Here is a 25,378-nt window from a genome sequence, read left to right as displayed (position 1 = left end):
CCCCCCCCCCCACCCACCCTTTACCCCCATACTGCTTTCCTTAATTCAAGTTCAAATTTCTCATCTGGCATTTTGAAACCGTTCTTCGAAAAGTCGAATTTTTTTTTTTCTTTCAACGGGAATAAATTTAGATACGAATGTGATTCAAAGTGTATACGAAACGGGTATAATCGTCGGGAATACGCTTTTGCGAGTCGGAAGGACGCGAGTCTCATTCGAAGTGACCGTGACTAAAAACAATAATTAATGGTTAACGGACTCTAACTCTAATTGAAAAATGATTCTCAACAGTTCTAACTCGCAAAAGAGTATTAATCAATGAATTCGCAACCGTACATTTTATCGCGTCATCATCGTGTATCATTTGTTTCATCGTGTCTCTCAAGTACGATGATAAAATGCTGGATGAGATATTTTAATTAAGAAGGGTAGTATACAGCCGATCCGTGAAAGTATTTGGAACGAAATGGAAGATTAAACGCAGAGATGAAACACATCCTCGGAAGGATGTGTACGTACTTTTGATTCCACTTTTGATTACATAAAAAAAAGTTTTCTATAATAACCGTTATTCACGATATGCTTTCACGAGTCACTGTACTAGTACACGTACTTACAGTCTCTTCCCTCTTTATCTGTCGTCCATATCTCTTTCTCTCTCTCTTTCTCCCTTTCTCTCTCTCTCTCTCTCTCTCTCTCTCTCTCTCTCTTTCGAACCTTTCATCGAGTCCGGTTCATCATCGTCTCGTCCCACCACCACCACCACCACCACCACCACCACCAACGTACGTACCAACCAGTCGCCCTCCCCCCGCCCCGAGAAAACAAGAACAAGCATTTTAAGCCTTTGCATCCGCAGTAACGCGAGTTTTCGCTTTTGGTATGTTTCCAGAACAGCAGAATCCGGAGTTCGACCGCGGGAGGAACCAGGAGTGCGCCGAATAAATGACGTAAATCCGAGGAACGGAAACGCAACGTCACTCGCTAACTCGCAATTCCCCCTCTCCCTCCTCCGAACCTCCTCTCCCTCCCTCTTCTCTCTCTCTCTCTCTCTCTCTCCTCCCCCCTCTCTCTCTCTCTCTCTCTCTATCCATCTATCCTCACTTTTCCATCGTTTCCACGTCTCTCCTGCCCCGCCCTCCCCCGCCCGCCCCTTCTCACACCTCCCCCACACCTCCCCCTTCGGCACGCCACCGCCTCTGACCCCGGAACCACTTACGATCCACGATCCCCGATCCACGCAACCGGACCCCCTGTCTGCCTCCCCCCCGCCGCCTCTTCTCCGCCCCCCGCTTACTTACGTCGCCCACTTACTCTCGCCTTCTCTCGCGCTTACTCTCCCGAAAAACCTCTCCCCGACTCTGTGCGTCTCTCTCGCCCGCCGACGAGAGACGACCCCACCTTATACCTACCTACCTACCTACCTCACGAGTAAAGCCGCGTCTCTCGTCCCTCCTTCCGCTTCTCCTTTCTCTTCTGCCACTTCTTCCTCGAAGAGCTACAGTTCAGGTCACCCTCTTTCTCCCCCCCCTCCTCCCGATTCGAGAGAGAGCCTCACGCTACCTCACCTCCGGAATCAACCTTCTTCTCTTACGGCCTACCGCTACTACTAGTTACTACTAGTTACTACCACTACAACTACTACTACTACTACTATTACTACTACTGTTACTATTACTACTACTACCTCTCCCCGGAGTCGTCCATCCTCGTCCTCGTAGTAGAGTACCACGAGACACCACGCGTTAGCTTGAGAACCGGCTTGAAGGACACCACGACCGGCTTTTTGAGACGCATATATATATATATATATATATATACGCGTGTATATGTAACAAAAGTCGAGCAGCAGCAACAGCAGCAACAGTCAGCCTACATATATATATGTATATATATATATATTGTACATCTATAATTATTCGATAAATGAAAGAGTAAACGCGCCTAAGAGAGCAGCACGACACACACACACACACGTACATACATATAAACACATACGTATACACGCATATACATCCTCCGTGGTCGACGTTCAGCTTCTCTCTCTCGGAAGGCTTTCAAGCTTTTTTGCCCAACTGTACCACCGCTCTGGTTGCTAAAGCGCGCGCCCTCTATAAAGCTGTCCGAGTGCATCGCGCGAGGATAAAAGGAGGATCGAAGGAAGGATCGAAGGATTATTACTACCACGCCTATATTACCTCCAAAGAGAAAGAAAGAAAGCGGAGATCGGAAAAAAGGCTCGACAACAACAACAACAACAACAACAGCGGCAGCAACAACAACAATAATAATAACAACAGCATCGCCTAAACGAATCCACGAAGCCTAATCGTTGACAATATAATATATATATATATATAATATATACATACGTAGAAAAGAGAAAGAAAGAAAAAGAACGTACGTTTGTTTGGTCGTTTGTTACTCCTGTTTCTTCACTTTCTTCTCACCAACACCGCGAGAATTCTTCTTCCTCTTTCGCCAATCGCTACCGCAAATTCCCCCCGTCGCACCGATCTCCAACCTCGCACCTCGAGGACTCGAGACGCGACCACCTTCTCTGCGAACACCTTCTCCACCTGGAAAAAGTCGGTGGCGAGGATAGAGAAAGGATAGAGAAAAAGAAGGAAAGGGAAAAGAAAGGAAGCTCTCTTTCTCCACGTTAACCACGCTTAACACAAGCTTAACCGGCAAACAGCGCTAAGAGCCGCGCACACCGGTCTCTCACCCGACTAAACGGCTTCGATCGATAACGAGTGGTGTTTGATAAAGAGCAACCGAGGCGATAACGGTGTGTGTGTGTGTATATGATCGTCTAAAAATAGTATAGAGAATTGGCCGTACGTACATTTGCCGGTGACAATCGTAGCAAGCCTTTACACGTACACACGGGACGGGTGTTCGATAATATATTATAATAACATTAATAATAATATTGATAATACGCGACAACGAAGGTAGCGGGGCGAATTAAAAAAAAAAAAGAAGGAAAATTAAGAGGAAGAGAGAGGACCGAGAGGGTTTTTCGTAAAACTCGGGCGAGTTAGAGAGGATAAGTCGGATCTTCGGCACGGTTCTTTGCCGCGTGTTCTTTTTTTTTTTTTTTCCTACCGCGATTCGCACCCACCACGGAAGATAGAAAAGGGAGGTCCGAGGATAGAGAAACTCTACACGGAAGATAGAAAAAGATCGAAGATCTGCAGACTCGCCACTTGGGACCCGTTCATGGGACAATAAGTTACTCCTCGCTCCTACTCAAAGAAACGCTTCTTGCTCGAAAAAGGTACCTACCATATTTATCATAGTATCAGAAAAATACTCGAGGCACTTGGGGGGATTTCGATGAGCGGACCTTCGGTGTGAATGGACCCCGGGGGGGTTTTACGAATGCTTGTCGAACGAATGCGTGTCTCTTACGTATCCGGCCGAGCGTCCGTTCGCGGTTCTTCTCGTATCTTCTCCCCTATCGATCTATCGATAAAGTAGGAAATTGTTGGATCGACCGGGTATCATTCGGTACGAAGACAAAGGAGGAGCGGACGCTCGTGCCGGGTCACGATCCGTCCGCTGGCTGGACGCGTGAATGGAACGAGAGAGGGGGGGAGGGGAGGCCGAGAGCGGTTTGATCGAAAGCGGAAACGGATCGAGTAGGCAGAGGCGCGAATGAGACGGATGGTTCGCGCGTTTTCTCCACAGTTCGACGGGAGATTCCCCCAAGTGCCAATGAGTTTGGTGGGCCGGTCTCAATAAAGAAAAAAAAACAATTGTATCCTTGGCTGCGATCAGACGGTGCGAGTGAACGCGACCGTGAACAGGCTACGTGGGGATCGAGAGGAAGAGGAGAGATAAAGTTGAAAAGTCGGGTCGAATAGCCGGACTTTTGTGTTATCCTTCGCTTCGAAGAGGAAGTTATAAGTCCCACGGTCTTCCAGGACTTGGAATTATGGCAATGGTCAACATGAATAACCTGCTGAACGGCAAGGACTCCCGGTGGCTGCAGCTAGAGGTTTGCAGAGAGTTCCAGCGCAACAAGTGCACCAGGCCCGACACGGAGTGCAAGTTCGCCCATCCACCGGCTAACGTCGAGGTGCAGAACGGACGGGTCACCGCTTGCTACGACAGTATCAAGGTAACTAACCATTGTATAATCGAGTTCACACTTCACTCCTCCCCTCCCCTCCTCTTCCCGTGTAACATTATCCGCTTTTTGCCTATCCTACGTGGCTGCTAAGCGTCGTCCTTATTCTAACCAGCGTACACGAGCTTGCCACCATATATATATATGTATATCTATATCTATCCGTGCGTGTTATAAAATCTTTCGATATCGAAGACGATCCAATTCGAAATTCAAGACGCGTAAGGCGATTGTAATTATCCAACAAAATTGATCTCTTTTTGTTCAGTTCTCGTAAAATTATTTTTTCGTTCGTATTCGTATCAATTGCATCCTATCGGCAGGGGGACGAGGGGAAGGGGGTTGACCAGTAATTACGAGGGATCATCGTGTTCCAAAGTTTCGAAGATCGTAACCACCGATATGTCGGATCTGTTTCGTTCCTTTTTCTTCATTCATTGAACAACACCTGCGATCCACGTTGATGTGACGACGCGCCATCAACTACGATTTAACCGATTTAACTGTCCGATCCAATCGTGTCAGATTAGATTTTTCGATGAAATTCTTTCCTAATTCGATCCCTCGTTACCCCATCGTTATCCATGCAAATCCACGATTCCACGATTTTTCATATTTCTAAATATTTGTTCCTCCGGTATGGGATTGACGCCCTCCATTTCCCCCCTGACTTTCAATTTCGCGTAACGACTAGGGACGACTTCTAATAAAGCTGTCGCCGCTATAAATTTCTTCCGGAGGAGCAACTACTGCTGGAGGGGGGGGAGGGGGAGGGGGAGGTACACACAGGAGGAGAAGGAGATACGAACGGGGCGCGGCCGATCCGGCCGATGGATATTGGATCCGTGGGGGATTGAATTTGCAGTTATTAATAGCGACAATTACTCAACAGGAGGGGAGGGGAGGGGATGAAAAACTTACGGTGGACGAGTTTGATGGATCAGGAACGATTTCTCGAAGAAGGGTGGGGGATATTCTCGCGCGAAAATTGGAAATCTTTTTTTTTTTTTTTTTTTTTCCCCTCTCTTGGTAATAGTTACGACAGAGTTTAAGGGAAGAGGGGAGGAGGGAACTTTGGGAACGCGAAACGACACGCGTGAAGAACGCGTGTGCCGCTTGTGATTAGATGAAACAGGAGGCGCGCGATCGATCGTTGCTATTTTCTTCGTGGAAGGTCGTTTCAGAGTTTCGATATTCTTAATCGTCGAGTTTGAAGAAGAGGATTATTTTATGGAGTAGAGAATGGATTTTTTTTCTTTTTAGTTTGGAATGGATTTTCGATTTTTGAAGATAAAATTGGTGGTGGAATATTTTTCTTTGGTTTGGGCAAAATTTTTAAATCAATTTTCATGTTATAGATATAATAGATAAGTAAGAGAAAAACGTAAGTTTAATTCATAAGTGTGATTATCTCTCAAATGGACATTTCACTGGATAATGAATTTAAGAGTTGGCGAGATCGATATTTCTTTACTCAAAACTGGAAACACAATGCGCCAATAGCTTGAAATACACCGTTGAAAGTACATTTAGAAATATTAAAGAGATAATAAAGAGATAAAAAGTTGAAACAAAATAAGGAAAATAATATTATCATTAATTAATGAATAAGCAATTTTACAAACTTTCCTAATTATCAATTTTTAATTATACAAGTTCAAAACCACCTTTTACAATCTCGCCCATTACTTCTTTAAATATTCTTTTCTTCCCATTAAAAAGACCTTCAAATTTATTTCGATGATCACACACGCAAACATACACAAGAGTCACAGAAAGAAAAGAAAAATTTAACAAAATACGATTTTTCCGTAATCCCTCCAATCATCACTCTCTCCAAATAATCCAAATAATTGTTCTTTCGGCGCATTATCGTTTCTCCTTCGTGTATTTATCGTTTACTCTCTCTCTCTCTCTGTTGCACAGTTTGCAGAAATGAAGTTCGATGATTAAACGGTTAGATTATTCTTACTGTCGGTCGGGCGGACGATAGAGAGAGGCGTACGACGATGGCGCGCGTCACCGTCGACAATGACGTATACGTCGGTACGTGAGTCGTCGGGCCACGTTGGCCGAGTCGTCGTTTAATTCTGGAAGCTATTAATGTCGGTGGAGGCCCGGCTGAAAGGCCGCGTTGTCCGCCGATCCCTCGCCCGTCTCTTTGCCTCGTTTGCAGCTCGCACGTTCTTACTCAATAGTGGCACTCGTTACGTTTAATCGTTTCGCCCGAATAGAACACCACGTCTATGCCGGTCCACGTTTAATCTCCCTCTCTGCTTCTGCAACGTGTACTCGTTTGTACCTGATCACTGCTCCACTCCTCGGTTACGGTTATTCCATTCTTTTTCTTCTTTTGCTGTTGATCTTCCACCATTTTTCCACGCGTAGAATTTTCTCGAGTAGATTTCTTTCTTTCCTTTCTGACGAGAATTTGCACATTTTAGCTCTCTTTCTAATATTTGTCACTATATGTATATACGTGACGTACTTTTTCAGATTTTGTTAACAATTCCTTTAACTTTCATAAAGTTTTAACCTAAAACCAAACTACTTTGCCATACGTTAAAAAAATAAGATAATAGGTATACTTGGAATATGAAACGAGATCCCCCAAAACGAGTTTTAATACTTTCATCTCGACTCGATCTTTTTTTGTTTCTCTTTTTTTTTCGGAAATCAGCTGGGTGTAAAAGAACCGAAGAATGTAAATAGGGCGTAGGATGTTCGCTCGCCGCCCTCCGCGTCGGAATATAAGAGAAACTTGTAGCCGAAGAGGCGCGAACCGATATTACTCGTGAAGAAATATTAGCAATAAACCATTGCATTAGGTGGACGGGAGTTTGCTCCGACTGTGGGGTACCGTCTTCTCTCTATAAGAGGAGAGTCTCCCTATCCTTTTCTCTTTTTCTCTCTCTCTCTCTCTCTCTCTCTTTTTCGTTTCTCGTGCCGTTTAGGTGGCCGTCTCTCTTTCTCTCTCTTTCTCCTTACACTCCACCGATGAAATAAAGGCTCATTTTTCGAGGAGCCGGAGGTATAAAAGGGGGCGGAACAAGGGGCTATTGCCCGTTTCGTACGTCTACCGTCCCGCGTTTAATGTTCGAGACGGTATCAGCTACGGTAAAAGCTAGATTAATTTGCTGGAAGGAAGAAAATTGTGGCCGAAAATCGGGGCTATTCTTTCGCGTGCTATCGGGGGAGAGGGGGGGAGGAATCGCTAAGAGGGTTCATGACGCGTAAGTAACGATCCCCTTCGCCCTCCCCTCGATTATTCTCCCCCTCCCCCTCGCCGTGCATAAAGGCGTAATTCGCGCGAATATTATTCACCTTACGGGAAGCGAATTCCTCTCGAATTCATTGATTAATCCTCCTCCGTTCTTTCTCCACGAAAATTAGAATTGTCGATCTTCAGACATCTGTTTCTAATTCGAAATTAAGAAGATTAAGGGAAGCTTACTTACAATTTTCGATTCCTCCAGGATTTCTCCAAATTCTCCGAATTCAAATAAAATTCCCTTTCCTTTCCCTTCCACGAAATCTCCCTTCTCGGCCCACCTCGCATACGCGTATTAAGAACATTACGATCCGGCGGACCGCATCACCCTCCCCCCTCCCCCGCCAATGAAATTCGTAGGTTCGACTCCAATTAGACCGATTGGATGGTGGCGGGATATTAAAGTGGACCTAATCGACCCCCACCCCCTTCCCCATTTCCCCGGAATATACAATATCGGAGGTGGTAGCCGTGGGAGGAGGAGGGGGTGGATCCGTACTTAAGGAGAGGAATATGACAGGGAGGGCCGTTCCGTTCCCCTTGGTCGTCTCTCTTTTCGACTTCCTCGAAGGCACGGACGAGGAAACAAGAACGACTTCCTCCTCCGGTGAACCCTTCAACCGACCACCCCTTCGGGAGGGGGAGAGTTTGGCGGCGAGGGTGGCTCTTATTCACCTCGCCGTTATCGATTCCAATTACCTTAAAACTTTCAATTAATTTGACTGTCGAGCGTTTTACGCGGCGGGGAAAACGACATCGGGCGCCGGCCATTTCTTGGTCGCAGATGTCACGGGGGGAAGGAAGGGTGTTCGTCGAAAATTCTCCCCGTTAAATTCTGTCTAAAGCTTTATCGCTTCGTCACGCCCCGATCCACACACTCTCTTTTTCCATTTTGTAACTGCTCTTTTTTGCAACACTCCTCGCAATCAATTCCATTCGGTATTGTATCATCGAATTATTCTGATGATGATATCAGGATCGGCTAAGGATGTTAATTTTATGATATATTATTTAAATGAGTAGTGTTTCTTTTTCTTCTCCATGATTCGTTCGAAATATATATATATATATCAGGCTTGAAGCAAGATATGATACCGAGATTCGCCCACACCCATTTCCAAAGCATATCCTATATATAAACTCACACCCATTCCGTGAAACGATAGATACGCGACGCATTCTTTTATCCCTTTTCCCTGTTCGACCGTTTTCCAATTCGCATGCGTCCTGTACGTACGTAGAACGATAAAGCCTCGTTCCCACGCTGATAACTCTCGCCACTCGAGTAAACGTGAAATGAAACTTGATCCTCGTGAATTAACTTCTTTACGAACCGGAACAATGGTGATAAACAAGATTTTATAAGCTCGATGCTTAAGCGAGAAGCAATAACTGTTATCGATATAAAAAAAAAAAAATTAATAAAGTATAATGAAAAAATGTAAAGAAATTAAAAAAAAAAAAAAATAGAAAGACTCGTTTCGTTAGAACAGATTTCGATCTTATTTGATTAAAGTAAAATTACGTGTATCGTATATATTATCAAGGCATTGTTATTGGACTGAAAATAATAATAATATTAAGGGAGTCGTATTAGAGAGAGAGAGAGAGAGAGAGAGAGAGAGAGAGAGAGAGAGAGAGAGAGAGAGAGAAGCATTTTAATCGATGGAGTTGTTGTTATCTTCGGTCGTAATATTTCTGGTGACTGCCACCTACGCGAGTAATTCGTCGCCGGGAAGACAATTCTGTCTCTGGCTGGTATATGAGAGATTCGAATGTGTATAGCTCATGTTTTCAGAAAGATCACGAGGTATAGCTTGTTTCTGCTACGGTCCGAGGAACAGGAAAGATTGATAGCTTCTACGATGACCTATTTTTCCTCGTTAAATCTTCGTTGTTTTTGGATAGCCGTGTCTTTGGTTACGTAGGTATTAGTTTCTGAGATTGGTCCCGTGACAAGAGGAATAACATTGTGGCGAAATAGTGGATCGTAATTAAATGTAGGGATTATTTGTAGATACGTTGTAAATATAATAAATTTTCGGTATTTTCTTTTAAACAAAAATTAATATCGTAAATAAAAAAATCTTTCGGGCTTTTTCTAAATAAAAATAGAAGGTAAACTTTTATCGTTACATTTTTTTTTTTAAAATCGATATAACATCTTCGGTAACTTACCTAACAACAATTTTCTTTTTAAAAAGGAAAATCAAACGTAAGCCACGGTTATAAATTGCACACCCATTCATCTTCATTTTCTAACCTCTGTTTCGTTCGTTCATCACCGTGCCACGTGACTATTGAAGCATCGTACCATCGCTAGAAAACTACGCGAACAACTATAACTTCCACGCTTCGCTCGTAAATCCTATTTTTCAACTCACGATCAACTAGGTATAATTTCTTTTTTTGTATAACGAAAAAACTCGTAAATAATAGATATAAAAAGTTTCTACAATTTTATTATTATTTACAACAGAATCTATTGGATCGTAGAATTTTATTAAAAACGAGATTACACGTTTCATGAATTTATTCGCTCATCTTATTTTCCCTTCTCGATTCATTGTTACAACGCCGTATTCATTCATTGATGAAATCCGTCTGGAAAGAGTTAAAACCAATAACTAATAATATCAAGGAAGCGGCGAGAAGCTGCCAGGTAAAGAGAGAGACGTATCCACGTCGAACGAAAGGTTTTGTTCCGTGGGACGATTCCGCTCACGAGTTACGTCGTTTCGTATTTTAGTCTCGCGTTAACGGACGCGACAGGTGCCGGAGTTAAAGAGGGACGAAGACGGAATAAAAGGAGGGAGAGAGGGAGAGAGCGAGCGAGAGGGAGAAGCACAACGACGCCGATAGCTGTAGTGGCGACGGTAGCAGCTGTTAACTATGTTTTTCGTGTCTGCTACCGTGAAACGTTCTCTCTCTCTCTCTCTCTCTCTCTTCTCACTTTGTCTCACGCACCAGTCCACCAATCCGATTTTCTGATCCCGTCACGGAAATACGACGCTGTCGTTGCCCAGTGAATCCCGCAAGAATCTAAAGTTACTGCGCGCGCCTCGACACAGAGTTGGGGAAATGCTCGTGCCCGATGCGCACATCGTTGTGCGCCGATCGTGGCTCCGGGCAATCCGGAAACGCGATTTTTGGCCACCTGCCAGTTTTCAGCGCGAGGTGGAGCTTTGATCGCTTCGATGGTAACGATGAACGGCGATCGTTGTACGAGGGATTCTGGGCAAGGATGAACGTTTCGATGAAAAGATATCTTTGGAGTGTTGCAAGATGCTGGGTATTGAATTAGAACGGCGAAAAATTTGTTTCTTTTTTTTTCATCTTTTTGAGAGAAAACTCGCGAGATTGGAAGAAGTGAGAGATAGATACGTTTGGAGATTGCAAGGCACAACTTTTTTTCCTTTAATGCTAATAATCGCGGAACGAATAATTAAATAAATTGCGTATAAATATTGGATTCTTTTATAAATTCTAACAGTCTGCAATTACTTTAAAAAGAAACGTTACGTTACGGTATATGTATGGTAATTTTGTAAGGTAAATTTAAATTATTCCATGCGAAATTTGCAATCGTAAATTAAGGGAAATACGTTTAAAAAATTAGATCAGAATTATATGAAATTTCGTCTACGATAAAACTCGGTTACCGGATAGAACTATTTTTAAACGATGAGTTTGATTCCACGAAAGGCAATGTTATATCGCATTTTCTGAAAAATGAGTCAAAGCCAAGTTTCCGATATCACGTGATATCAAATGACGCTAAGTTGTAACGAGGATAGCAGAAACTTTTGAAGTAGTGGACACATGTGGAAGTATGTATTTGTCGATGCTCGAGTGGCAAAGCGTACGCGGGTATTTGGTTTTACGATTTCATCGATTGATCGGTTTTTCAAAAGTGGAATTTATCCGTGTACTCCGCGTTGTTTCGAGTACTTGCTCTCGTATACGAGGCAATTAAACCGTCGATGATTATTCTTTGAACGTTGTAATCGGTGATGCGGCGATGTAAATGACGATTTACATTTACATTCGTAAACCACTAAACATTTTATAACGTGCACTTCACAATCTCAAGAATTTTACCATGCCATTTATAGTAATTTTTATTTAAAATGCACCGATGACGTCTTCTCCCGTGTGCAAATTCTCCCTTCGAGTAAAAAACGTGCGATGAATTTCTTGTTTTATTCTTAAACGATAGAACACGAAAAGTAAAAGTAAAATTCTAAATACCGATATTTCAACTTTCGAAAGAACGAGATTCATCGAAACTTAGTATCCTCCCCTTCACGGATTAATCAATCGATCAATCGTTCGAAATATCGAAAATCCAAGCGTTAATCGTTACCCGTCCATCCAACTTAGAGAGAGAAGCGAACGGAGAGACAAAATTCCTCGAGCGGCGGTCGGCCAACTGGTCGAAAGACACTTGTCGCTTGGCGCGCGTATCGGGGCAAAGGGCGTGAGCGCCTTCCTCGGCCCCCCTCCTCCCTCCTCTGTCTTTCGTCCCAGGGTTCAAAGGCCCCGGCATCGCGGAAGCGTCTGACCTTCTTTCCGCGTAAGGCACGCGAACCCCGGCGTTCCACGAGTTCACTCGATTCATTCGTTGGCACTGGCCGTGGATGCTGCGCGTTTCTCCGACGCTCCTCCGTGAAGGATAGTTACACGGTGGCCAAGAGGGATGTGCAGAGGGGGGAGGATTTATATTTATCGCGGCGGTATATCCGATATCCATCCCCGCCGCTTCTTTTCAACCGCGAACCCACGCTCAGAATTCCTCCTAGTCGTCGTAGCGCTAACGCGTTTTTACAGGGTGGCGGCGGGGGGTGGGCACGGGGAGTAGGGGGGAAATCGTAAAATCCCCGTGATATATGTTAAGGAGGGCGATCAACGGCGGGTACGCAGCAATGGATGGCGATGTGTGCGTGCGTTTGCCCGTTTATAGCCGGTGCATTGTTAGTTTGGGGGAATCGATTCGAAGGAGAGAGACTCGGCGACAGACGAGCGCGGACGGACGGACGGACGGACAGACTGCTGCCTTCTATAGGGGGAAAGAGAGAGAGAGATATATATATATACATCCAGAGTATTCTCGTGTATTACTTCTAGCCCACAAACTGCGCCTCTTCTCCTTCCCGATATTACCTCTCTGATATCTAGGAGTGCTCGTCGGAATATCTTACGTGGAGGGAGCCGTTTCTCTAAACGTTTGCCATTCCACCCAAGTGGAAATTCATTTAATTGCCTCGAAAGATCAAGAGCTCTTCTCTCCCTTTCTCTCTCTCTCTCTTTGCTCCCTCTGGTATTTCTTCCACCTGTTCCATCCGAAGGCCTTTCGTATTTTCCCTTCCCCCCTCCCTCCCCCTTCCTTTTTTTACTCTCTCTGTCTCATCCAAACCCTCTCTCCGCCTGAGAGATGCGGTTTCACGTATCCGTGTATCCGTCGGCAGGGATACACACGCACACACACACGCATACAGCTTTTCCGTATCGCTTTCGCGTTTCTTTTTTTTTTTTTCTTTTTTTCAGTTAGTCTCGGAACATTTATAAAGGGGACGCGAGTGAAAGGAAAGTGATTCGACTTGTATTGAAACGATCGTCGAAACGGGGGTTTTCCCCCCCCCTCTTTTTTGATTAATCGTTTTCCAACTTTTCGTAAGAAAAATTCCTTTTGTATATATATATATATATATATATATATATACACAATTCGTATTCAAGATACTCCATCGGATATCATCAACTCGTATCAATTTTCACGATGTCCATTTAACATTTTGAATGTAGCTTGAAAGTCAATTTTAATCAAACCGAATATCGTTGTATTTCATTCAATTTTGAAAAATTTCAACGACAATACCGCGCAACACTTTTCGAACAGGTGTATCAGGCGCGCGTGGTCGAAAAGAGACGGCGCTATGGCGTAATAAAAGTCGTAGCTGCGGTGCGCCCAGGTTACCGGTTATCTATCGGTTTCACGTAATTTACGAGTGAAACGGCATTAGCCTGTAATAGAACGGAGGGGGGAGGAGGAGCGAGGGGGTGGTTGCCGTGCCTATTCGCACGCGCACACACACACACACACACACGAGCGCGTGCATTTCGTCGTGCGTGTCGTCGTCGTCGTCGGGGGATGCAACCGAGAAAGGGGGATCGCGGTGGGGGTGGGGATGGCATTCTGCGGTCAGTCCAGTATGTGCCTATATGCCGTCATGTGTTATCGATTCCTGGCCCGTAGCCCTGCTGCCTCCGTGCCTGTCCTCATGCCAGACGGTGTGTACAGTTTGCCTGTGCTCAGCTATGCGAGATAAACCCTGTATCCTCCTTCTCCTCTCGATCTTTTTTCTCTTCTCTTCTCTTCTCTTTTCTTTGTCGTTAGAGACACTGTTTGACGAATTGATGGCAATCACAGGATGATTTCGAGGTTGGTCAGTAATCGTGTAATTACTTGGCTTGGATATTTTTCTGTTCGTGGTTTAGGTGGTTTCTTAAAAAGAAGACGACGAGGAATCTTCTGGGCGTATTTCGTAGGCATGTTTAGATAGAAACAGGAACGTGGCTAGGTGATATGGGCATAGGGTTTATGTGTATTATGCGGAAAGGGAGAGGGGGTGGATATCGATTGGAGGGCATATTCGTTTGATACGGACGCCTGGTAATAAATCAAATAAATTAAGTCGAGACTGGCAGGCCGGGTCACTTGTTACGTAATACTCAATTTGAATCTGATCAAAAATGGATTTCTTTCTCTTTTTTTTTCCCATCGAACGAGCGTTAATGCTCGGATCAATTTCGTTACTTCGATACTTTCTTCCTTTTCAAACGTGTAAATACAAACAACAGTTTGAATCAAGATTATATAGATTTCGATAGTTTGTTTTCTGAAGAAAAAAAAAAGAAAAAAAGTAACACATCTCGTAGTACGAACGAGGATGTGCCGAGTAATTTCTCGTTGGACGGATTGTCTCGAATCGAGGAGGGTTTCGCGATCTGACTGGAGAGGAGGGAGGTTCTTGCCCGTCTTCCGGGTGTATCCTTTCTAGAACAGCGTTACGACGTTTCGTCGGAGTTGCAACCAGGCTTCTTCGTCAGGAGTCTGGAGGAGAACGACGCGCTAATGAAGTGCTGATCGTTGCTTTCTCAGACCCTTAGCGAGGCCAACAACGGTGGATCTCCATCGTAAATTCGCTCGAGTGCCGATCAGATTTGCATTTTCCCGGAAGCTTCCACAGAGTGATACTCCATAGAAAGCAACTATGAGCGGATTATAAGGAGGAAGAAGAAAAAAAAAAAAAGAAAAAGATGTTAGAGCGGGTATTTTTTTTTTTTCTAAGTCGATTCGATCCTACTCCCATTATATCGGCGATATACGACAGCCCCGAGGTCAAGTTGAATCCGAACAATTTATCTTAATAGGACGACCTTGGATACAAAAGATTCATAAAAGTTCGTCTATTGATACAAATAGCGAAATAGGTATGATGGAAAGATTGATGATAGAAAATTTAACGAGCGGGTCAAAATAGCGTCCATTATAATATAATAACGTTCGAGAGGTAAATTCAAAGTACGTGCGGTACTCCGTGTCCACGCTTCCTATTCACGAGGGAGGGAAAGAATAATACTACGTGACTCGAGTGCACGCATTGCGTGACTCCATACGTCACACGATATCCACGATTCGTAGCGCGCGTCCTCCATTTTTAAATACAATAACAGAGAGAGAGAGAGAGAGAGAGAGAGAGAGAGAGAGAGAGAGAGAGAGAGGAGGCACAGCGCCGCTACGTATACGCCGCGACGTGTATGCAACAGAGGTTAGGTAACGCTATTGCGAAACTCGACTGGCCTCCTATTGTCGATGGAAACGACACGCTGCTGCTTTTTGAAATTCATCGGTGAATCATCGATTATAACACGCAGTATGTTGTTGTTGTTTGGCCGCGCTTTTTTCTTTCCAGTTGCAGCTCGGAAATGAGATTAGATTAAGATAGGAACGCTCGCGCGATACTCGTGTAAACTAAACGGATATTTATGCAAATATATATTTTTCGTGTCAAGTATGTTTTTTTATCTAAAAAAAAGTTAGGAAGTGATTTTCTTTAAACGAGAATAAAACGAATTTTATTCGTTTTTGATTGATTCAAAATTCGATTGAAAGTATTAAAAAGATTAAAAATTGGAAAAACTTCGAATCGTTGTAACTTCGAAGATATCGACTTCCGGTCGACGAATCAACGATCGTTGGAAGATCGTGGAATTCATAAAAACGTTTCTCCATTTATTCCGATACAATTTCCGAATATTCCGAGATATCGCAGCGCGAAGAAAAAGTAATTTTTAACCGTTTATTCGAAACCGTTTAATCCTATTAAAATTAGGAAAACTTTGAATCGTTGTAACTTCGAAGCTAATAACTTCCGGTCAACGAGTCAACGATCGTTGGAAGCGCGAAATTTTACATTTTAACGCGGTTTTTCGTTTATCTCGATACGACTTCCGGCTCTCGAGATATCGTCGTGTAAATAAAGAGTAATTTTTTTGATCGTTTACCACCTCCGTGCTTGTCCCTTATTCGGACCTCTCGTTCGCACTCGTGCGCGATCCTAATTCGAGATAAACAGACGCGACTCCTAGAAAAACATAGTACGCATTTCCAGGAAAAAATGTAGGCCACTCGATCGTTCATTATCTCCGCTTAAGCATCGCGAAACCTTCGAGTCTTTGTATTTCAATGCCATACTTTTCGCTATTTTATGACCATGTGTTTTAATACCACATATATACGCATTATTTGAACACGTTTTAATTGCATAAAAATTTACAATATAAACAGAACGTTATATCTTTATTTACTTTTACTCTATTAAAAAAACCAAACCCCCCTTTCGTCGTGGAAAATATATCGAAAGAACGTCGCCTCGAAGGAAGAAGGGAACGTAATATACAAAACTTCGTTTCTCGACGTTTAAAACGTGGAAAGTACAAAGTAGGGCAGGCCGGAGGGGGGGAGGAGGAAAGAAGAATCGCGAAGGTACGGATTTCCTTCGTGTCGAATACGCAGGGAATACGCTCCTTTCCGGTTTCGCGCATACGTGTAAAGATAATAAAACCCTGTGGTGGAAAAAGTCGTGGCCGCGCGCGATAACGGATGAACCCAGGGGGGGGTGGTGGTGGTTGCACAATAGCTACGCGTACATCCGTGCGTGAAATACGTTGAAGTGCGAAAGTGGTGGAGGAGTTTTAATGATCCCCCGCTCGTCGCTATATTTCACGCCAGTTTTTTCCGTCACGTTCCTCCTTTTTCCTATCCCCCCTCTCTATACGCGTGTGTACGCGCTCATCCCCTCCCTTTTATTTTCCACTCGCGAATTCCCATGGAGCACGACTGAATGTCATACACCTACGTGCATGCAAATTCTCTCTATATATCTATATATATATATATATCTGTTGCGAATTTGAAAAGCGTATCAAATTTCGATCAATTTGAAATATGTAGTAATGGGACAGAAATATTCTTTTTATCCAATTTTATTATCTTTTGAGAACGCGTCCTCCTCTCTTTTTCCTCTACATTTATTGTAAAAAATCAGAACGGAGATAAATAATTTTTCATTTTCCCCAATTTATCCGGGACTCGAATTGAAAGAAAAAAAAAAAAAAAGATCGTTCAAAATCAAAGAACGACTCTGGAATCGTCGTTTACCCCCCTAAGATAAGACTTTTCCGGTAACAAGAAGTCGGCCACTTGCTCGTCGGCCCGAGTAAGACACGACTGGCGCATCCTGGGGTATGCGTCTCGGTTTAATAATAGCAGCCGGCACACGTCTGTCCTCCGTCCGTCCCCTCCGCCCCGCGTCCAGAAAATGCCCACCATATTTCCCGCGTGTGGTCCCCGCTTAGTTATATCATTTGATGCTAAAATGGTCTTGAGACACGGTGCTTGAGTACAAAAACATGTTACAGCTAAAAACTACCTATATATATATATACATATATATATATATATATATATTTTGAACACGTTTCTCATCACCAGGAATTCTTCTCGGAATTTTTCGAAAAAAAGAAAAAAAAAGGAAGGAAAAAAAAATGAGGAGGAGGCCTCGTTTGAGGGATAATATTGGCCGATCTGTCGCGCGCCGTACAAGAGAAAATCGCACAAGAGAACGAATTTTCCGACTGTTGTTGTTTGTTTCGTTTTGCTCGAGTAAGGAAAGACTCGACGCGAGAGAATTTCCTTTCCGTCTGCAGACCCTTCCGCACCTTGTTACCTTCAACGGAAATTCTTATTTTTACGAGTAGTGGTGTAGCATCGGGAAACAGATGTATCGCGAGCATACGATATATATTCCGAATATACGAATTGGAGAGCGAATAAGAAATGAAATTTTTATTATTCCCGTGATCAACCTTCGAATTCCCATTTTTCGACATTTTTAGATCCGCGTCATTCACACGCCCGAATAACGAACATATATCGCTTCCGATAATTTCATTCGTTCTTTCTTTTCCCCTATTAAAAAAGTCCTGTGTTCGAACGTGGAAACTAGAAAAGGAAAGAAAGAAAGAAAGAAAAGAAAAATGCCGACACGTTGTATTAAAATAAAAGTAGATAGCTAGCTACAGCTAGTATAGCGGATAGATATCGCATGCAGCCGAGAGGGCACTTCGCGTCAGCCAATTTCTTTAAAAGCTGCTGCTGCTGCTGCTAGCCTACTATCCCATGGCATATCGACGATATCCGATATTTTATTTCAATTTCGGCTGTTTCGCTTTCATTTATCGCGTGATCCCGCGTCGTTCCGAGCGTCTTTTTCCGGATCGTAATAGATTAGCCGCCTCGAGCCTACTCCCTCCTCCTCCTCCTCCAAAGTAGGAGCTTATAACCTTTCGAAACAGGCCTAGGGAAATATAATCCTCTATATATATACGCGGATACGCATCGGCGGAGAAGGCGCGCGGCAGAGCCTTCGATCGTAATTTGCGACGTGTCTGGAAGGAAGAGTGGGGGGAAGAAGGAGTCTGGCTAGATGGCGCTGGACGGTTATAGTTTCGAAACCGTGCGCGTCCGGTTGAAAAACTGTTAAAAGGTTCCTCGTGTACGGGACGAGTATATACACATGAATTATGCCGTTTCGACGTTATATTATCGGGTGTTACAAATTTCACGATCATCGGTGGGATGGTGGTGGTAAACGAGCAGAGGTGATTAATAGTGACGAATGTTGCATAATTGAAGAGCTTCGGGTCGTGCTTTTAACGAAAAGGGAGGGAGAGAGAGAAAGAGAGAGAGGGAAAGAGGATGTTTCGAAAATCGAGAAATAATGCGACCGTTGTACGCAACGCTCTCGTTTTTCCGTGTTTTCCGTCAAATAATTCATTCGAATAGTTAAAAGGGGGATTCTTTTATTCTCGCCGCGCGAAAGATTAGATTCGTTCGACAAATTCGGTAAAATGATTCTCGCGAATCCTACGATCTCGCTTTTGTCTCGCGATCGATAAATCGAGAGAGAGAGAGAGAGAGAGAGAGAGATTACGGAATTTTGTTGGCGGTGAACGCGTGGTGGAAATTTTCCGGCCGGTACACGGGAGGGAAAGAGGGGAAAGGCAAGTGGTGTAGGGAGCAGAGACAGGAAGCTGGAAAAAAACTCGTTGGGTGATTTTCGAGCGTTTTATTTCCGCTCTTTCTCCCTTTCTCCCTCTCGGGGGATATAGGGTGCGGGATACTAGATTAACAATGCATTAATTACGTTTCGCGGCGCGGCACCGCTCTACCTCTGAATTTCCAAATTATACAGATCGCTTGGATAAAATTTCAAGTTCCACCAAAATGGATTTGCACGGGATGGAACGCGTTACCTTCTCTTTCTACTTTTTCTACTAATCGCCATTGAAAATTTCCCTTTTTCCCCTTTAATCGTTATCCGGTTCGATCTTAATTTCTCGATTTATCTTTGTCTAACGTTTATAAACGAATATAATGAATAAAGATATACGTTGTATTTATATACGTACTTATATACAATTGCTCGTAACGAAATCGTCATTGAAAATTTCCTTTCCCCTCTCATCTCGTTATCCGATTCAATCTTAATTTTCTCGATCTATCTTTATCTAACGTTTGTAACGTATAAATAAATAAAGATATTAATACGGTTGTATCGATGTATACAATTGCTCGTAACGAGATCGTAAGAAGGGAAAGTTGCCTTCCCTTGGCACAAGGGAAGGGAATCACGTTGCAAGAGAGAGAGAGAGAGAGAAAAAAGTTTTCGAGGCGAGCGTTTGCCGCGCGAGATCGTATCACAAGGGGGACAAGAACAAACGCGCTCGAGTCGCTCGAACGATCGAAGAACACGGTAGATGAGCCGATTAGAGGCGTAATCGCGCTATCATAAATTGTCAATTTGCCCAAGGTAAATAGCGGCATTACACAATTTTCCCGGCAATTGTCTCGGGACATTGTGCGCTCGCCGTGTTTCTGACTCCGTCTCTATGCACCGCAACCATCTCTTCCCCCCCGTTTCTTCTGCCCATAAAGCAACGTAGCGCGATATACGCGCCTTCTCCTCCCCTCGATGGCACCAGAGACGCGAGCAGGGATGGTCTTCTTCGAGCTTTCGAGAGCCCCTCCCCCTTCTTCCCTCGTCGGTCGTTCGTTCGGAGCCGGAAACGTGGAACTATTTTGACGAACCTCGTCGTTCCTTTTCTTTTCTTTTTTTTTTTTCTTTCGTCGATCGTTTTCGTCCCATTTCGTTATACATTTCGTATGATTCGAAAACGGAACAGATACCGATTTTTAAATATATATATATATATATATTCGAAAATTTTTATACATCTACTCGATATTCGACGAGTGTGTAAATATAATTAGCTGTTGTTATTCATGATGATGAACGACGGAAGGGAAGAAAGAAAAAAAGAATTCTATGCTTCTAAAATCGATCGATCGAAAATCAAGTCTCTCTGAAAACTTATTGCTCTCGTCGAGGAGGACGACCGATGCTCTCGGATCCTCACCGCGTCGGGATCCATTTTCCACCTCGTGGCTCCCACTTTTTCACCCCATTTCTCCCGCTCGTCAACCCCTCCCCTCCCCTCCCCTCCCCTCGCCCGGTTTGGACCGCTAAACGCGGCGCCGATATCGCTGACCCGAATTATCGCGAGAAAAATTCGAAACGGCGCGAGGGTTTGTTTGTGTGCCTCGCGGCGATGCAATAATCTTCCAGATAGGAGGATATCCTCCTCCTCTTCTTCAACCTCCTTTTTTTTTTTTTTTTTACATCCATTTCTCTCATTCTCTCCCTCCCCCTCCCTTTTTTTATTCATCCCCGCAAATATGGCCGAGTTAAGAGAGGTTCGCCCCGGCCAAGTACCTCAGCAACGAGAGTATCAACTTCCCTTCTTCTCGCCTTTCTTCCCCCGATTTTCTTTTATTCTCTTTTTCTCTCTCTCTCTCTCTCTCTCTCTTTTCCTTTATCTCGCGATTTCTCCTTCTAAATCTTCCGCCTTTCTCCTCTTTGCATCGAGGAAGGCCATCGGTATCGCAAACTCTGCCAGGGACTATCTCGAGGAGATTTCACGGTGTAGGAGAAGAGTCTTACGGGATGAAATAATCCCGAAGATACGGCCGAGGTCTGGCAATATAGCCGGATATTTTCTGGTTTTCTTCAATTTTTTTTTCCCTTAGAATAATCGTTTCCTTTAATCGCCGATTCGACCGAGATATAAGAGGAATTTCTTTGCTGTCTTATTATTTGTGTGAACGTCGATCTAGGTTCTGGTCGATCTGGTATATTTATTTGTTTCGAAATACGAAAAGAAATTAAATACGAGGAATTTTTCGTCAATTCTGATTTAATGAGAATACCTTTTTAATTTAATTACGAATACGTGAAAAGTAGTAACAAGTGGAATTCGAGGATAGGAAAAATTAAAGAGAAGAAGGCATGGACGATAACTCGAATTGCCAAGATTTTAAGAAATTGTTAAATAATAGAATATTTTAATATTATTATAATACAAAACATTTCAGAGTGCATTTGCGAATAAATTCTCGGTAATATAATTGTTTTGAAAAATCGGAATTTATTTTTCGATAATTCTAATTTAAAAAGCGAGTATTCGATGTTCACGGGAAACGTAGTGAGAGTGGATAGGAAAAATTAAAGAGGAGAAGGCACGGACGATAACTCGAATCTCCTTAAGAAACCTTAAGAAACTGTTAAACCGAGAGGTGGGAGGATAATACTAGATGCAGACTCGATGACTATGCAGATAACGCTCGCGATTGAACCCGTGATCCCACACTTGAATCGCGCGATTCCACTGAAAAACTCCCGACGAAAACGGCGACGATGGCTATTCCTATTATCTCACCGCTACATCTTCGCCCCTGTTTTAATCCCTCAACACGGATACGAATTCTTTTACTTTCGAGATACAACGCGAATATATTCTGCAAAGGTAAACTGCAAAACCTAAGATACAAAAAGTCGCATTATATTATTGAAAAATTATTGTTAAATTTGTAATTGTTAAACAGAAATTTTTCTTTAATCTCGTTCGAAACTGTAATTCTAACTCTAATTAAATTTATTCTTGTGATTTCTCAAGCGATACGAACTGTTAAAAATTAATTAAACAATTATTATTATTATTATTATTATTATTATTATTATTATTATTACAATTTATCTCGTAATTATTACATTGGAATCGTATTAATCGAAGGTTAATAGTGGAACAGAAAAAGCGAAGGAATCGATGTCGCGAAGCCACTTGCCAGAGAACTTTGGTTCCAGAGAAAGAGAGAGAGAGAGGGAGAGAGAGAGAGAATTATAAAGAAAAAGTGGAAGAAGAAAAAAAAAAAAGGCAGAGAGGGAGGAGGGTGAAAGACAAAACTAAAGGGGTAGGAGACGAATGAGCAACAGCCGCTGCTCTTTTGTTTTCTGGGACAAGAGGGTTGGCTTCGTTGGCTCAAAATCTTCGCTAGACCGGATAGCTCGAGTACAGTATTCCCTCCCTTCTCTCTTTCTTTTCGATATGAGGAAAAAAAAGAAGGAAAGAAAGGAAGAAAGGAAGAGAGGAAAAAGAAAGAGAGAAATATAATGCGCCGATCGGATGGACAATCTTTCCAACCGCTATCCGTCCACTTTCCTTCGCCCTCTTTGTTCCCTTTCTTTCGACAGCTTTTCGACAATTAGCGGGATCGTCCTGGAAACTCGACACTTATTGTCTCCTCGAATTTTTCGCCCCCGTGTACTTTCTCGCCCCCTCAGCAATATTTCCTCTTCCTGAGTGTACTACTCAAGCAAATTGTCCCGATAGGCTGCGAACGAATGTCGAGGGAGGGTGGAAAAATGAAAATAGCGATATCAAGCGCGCCACCGATTCGAAACCGATATTTTCTTTCTACTACGAGTATTACCGGCCGAGATAAATTCCAATTTGTAATCCATTCCACTTTGACTAAGGAAAGCGACACAGCTTCCGAGCTCGATCGAAATCGATCTTTTTTTTTTTTTCCTCACGTCAGATTTTATTTATATTTTTATATTATTTTTATATTATTTTTATATTATTTATATTTTTTGTTATAGAATTTAAAGTTCACTGAAATTTTATATACATGATTTCATTATTGAATGTTGTCAGCAACATTACTATTTCATAGTTGGTAGCTGTTTGTTTCTCTTCGATACACGTATTTCAAATGTTTTATAAACAGATACGCGCAATCACGTATAATCAAATATATTCATTCGGCTAAACCCGTATATTTTATTTATTGCTTTCCACTGCTTTCCAGTCAACAACTTTTTGAATAAGTGGTATAAGAACAATCGTTCGATTCCTATTCCTCGTATCGATTTTATACTTTTCTAACAATCAAATTCACGCGTACTTTTTTTATTTTTTAATAAATAAAAAGAAATATCATGGAGGATAACTATTATCGATCCGATTACTTCGAAATATCCTGGCTGTTCGAATATTTTCACTACTCATCGTGTCTGCAATCACGAAATCTGGATTAAAATATCGCTTCGGATTATCGAAATAACTCGCGTTCAAATTTACTTACGCGATACACTTGATCTCATCCGGGCTCCATTCAAAGAAAACTCCCCTTTCCAAAGCCTTATTTTGTCCCGGGACGAGTGATAGAAACGAACAGTCTCTCGACGTGTGGCTTAGAGAGCACAGGTGGTTCCAGAGCGTGTACGGTATTCGTGGCGGATTAACGGCTCAAAAATGGCTCACGCAGCGACCCTCTCTGTCTCTCTTCAGAGATTCAGGGGGGAAGAGAAAAGAGAAAGAAAGAGAGCCCCGTGCGTAGCTGATAAAACATCTGCCAGTTTGGTGTCGTTTGCTACAGTTTCGCCGGGCTATGCGTGTACATCGAGTGGCAGGCATAATGAGAGCATTGTTCCCGGAAATTATAGTCGCATTGTTACCACCTCTCCTTTTTTTTCTCTCTCTCTCTCTCCCTCCTACCCATCCTTTCCCCTCCCCCATTTCGTCGCTCTCTGCTATTCTTTTTCTTCTCTCGTTTCTTCTCCTCTATCTCTCTCTCTCTCTCTCTCTTGTCGTTCCGCGAGTTTAATCCTTTCTTCGGCGCATCCTCGTCTCGCGGCCTCCCCGCTCTCGCTCTCGCGGCCGGGACCCGTTTTCTCTTTGTTCTTCGCGCTGTTTGCTCTGCACGTGGTAGCGAGGCCCGACAAAGCGAGAGGAAACGATATCGCGAGAGACAAATATTAGCCGTGGCCATGGACGATAAATATTTGGACTACGATTTTGTGTATCTTCGAGCGTTTGGAAGTTGGAAGTCTGAGAAATCGAGTAATTGTTTTCCTCTTTTTTTTTTTTCTTTTCTTTTCATGATTGTATTTTATTTATTAATTATGAAATAAAAATGAAATTTAATGACGCACGTAATGGAATTCTCTCTGTTCGATTATTTAACTGTACTTTTAGCACAGCTCCAAATGCAAAGAAAAGAAAGAGAAAGGAATATTTTGCTAAGATCAAATCGTAATGCTCTTAGAATATGATGGTGATTCAGAATAGTCAAAATATTTATCCGGTTTCCGAGACAATAATTGTTATAAGTTGTTCATCAAAATATTTAGAAAAGTATTCGTATTCTTCAGACTCTACGTTTACATAAGAATTAACGCACACGTTGTTTGCATACCACACCCTGGCTACAATTTTAGTACGTGGTTTATAAAGTGTATCGGGTTAAGTTTAACCCTCTTTCGCTCGGCCGAACTCTCACAAATCGAGACGATTTTCCGATTTTACGTTCAATGAATTTGTTTTACAGCCAATTCGAAACGATTTCACATACAAATTAATATATAAAACTTTTAATATTTTAATTATTTTATTGTATCTTCACGCAGGGAGAAAGAAAATTTTGTCTAAAGCAACCGGCTAAAGATGCATCCTCTTCCTCTCCTTCTATCTTTACGAATCGAATTATTTTCGTCGTTCAATAAATTTCATCTTCACTCGAACTTAATCGTTACCACGCTCTCTGCTTACGAAACTCAAAAACTTGGAGAACAAACTCAATGGCGAAAATACAAAAATCCGACTCGAGATAAGAAAATCCATCTAATCGACGTTAAAATTCGCGATATTCTAAAAAGAAAAATCGATCATAATAAATAAATATTGCCGATAAATAATCCGAGAGACTAGACTTCTCAAGAGTGAATTATCGATCGGCTAATTTTGGAGCTTAATTCGTTGACAAAATTCTGGATATAAAAATGCGCCCGATATAAAAATCGAGGAAAGTGAAATTAAGAGGAACAAGAGTTTAAAGCTGAAGCAAGGATATACGAATAGCCGGGGACCCGAGGAGAGGGGGTTGCTGGCAATTGGCAAATGTATCTAGCTTCTAAATCCTTTTATAACACGATTCGGCTCTA

At 42.8% G+C, this 25,378-nt stretch overlaps 1 protein-coding gene across 11 annotated transcripts in view; it reads left to right on the top strand.

The window, feature by feature from the left end:
- The window catches only part of LOC122713978 (AF4/FMR2 family member lilli-like), a 446,526-nt gene that overhangs the window by 19,477 nt on the left and 401,671 nt on the right, over nt 1–25,378 (top strand). For 9 of the 11 annotated variants that reach the window (XM_043934913.1, XM_043934883.1, XM_043934920.1 and 6 more), the window contains exons 2-3: nt 893–3,283; nt 3,787–4,129. The exons of 1 other annotated variant lie outside the window; for it this stretch is intronic. In XM_043934913.1, the coding sequence (XP_043790848.1) occupies nt 3,944–4,129 (186 nt within the window). In that variant the 5' untranslated portion in view covers nt 893–3,283; nt 3,787–3,943. The remainder of the gene's footprint in view (nt 1–892; nt 3,284–3,786; nt 4,130–25,378) is intronic. One more of the 11 variants, XM_043934902.1, reaches the window with a different exon arrangement.

Source organism: Apis laboriosa, unplaced genomic scaffold, assembly GCF_014066325.1.
Source record: "Apis laboriosa isolate Shangri-la unplaced genomic scaffold, ASM1406632v1 scaffold112_cov148, whole genome shotgun sequence".
Lineage (NCBI taxonomy): Eukaryota > Metazoa > Arthropoda > Insecta > Hymenoptera > Apidae > Apis > Apis laboriosa.
This window is presented reverse-complemented; position numbering and strand designations above follow the sequence as displayed.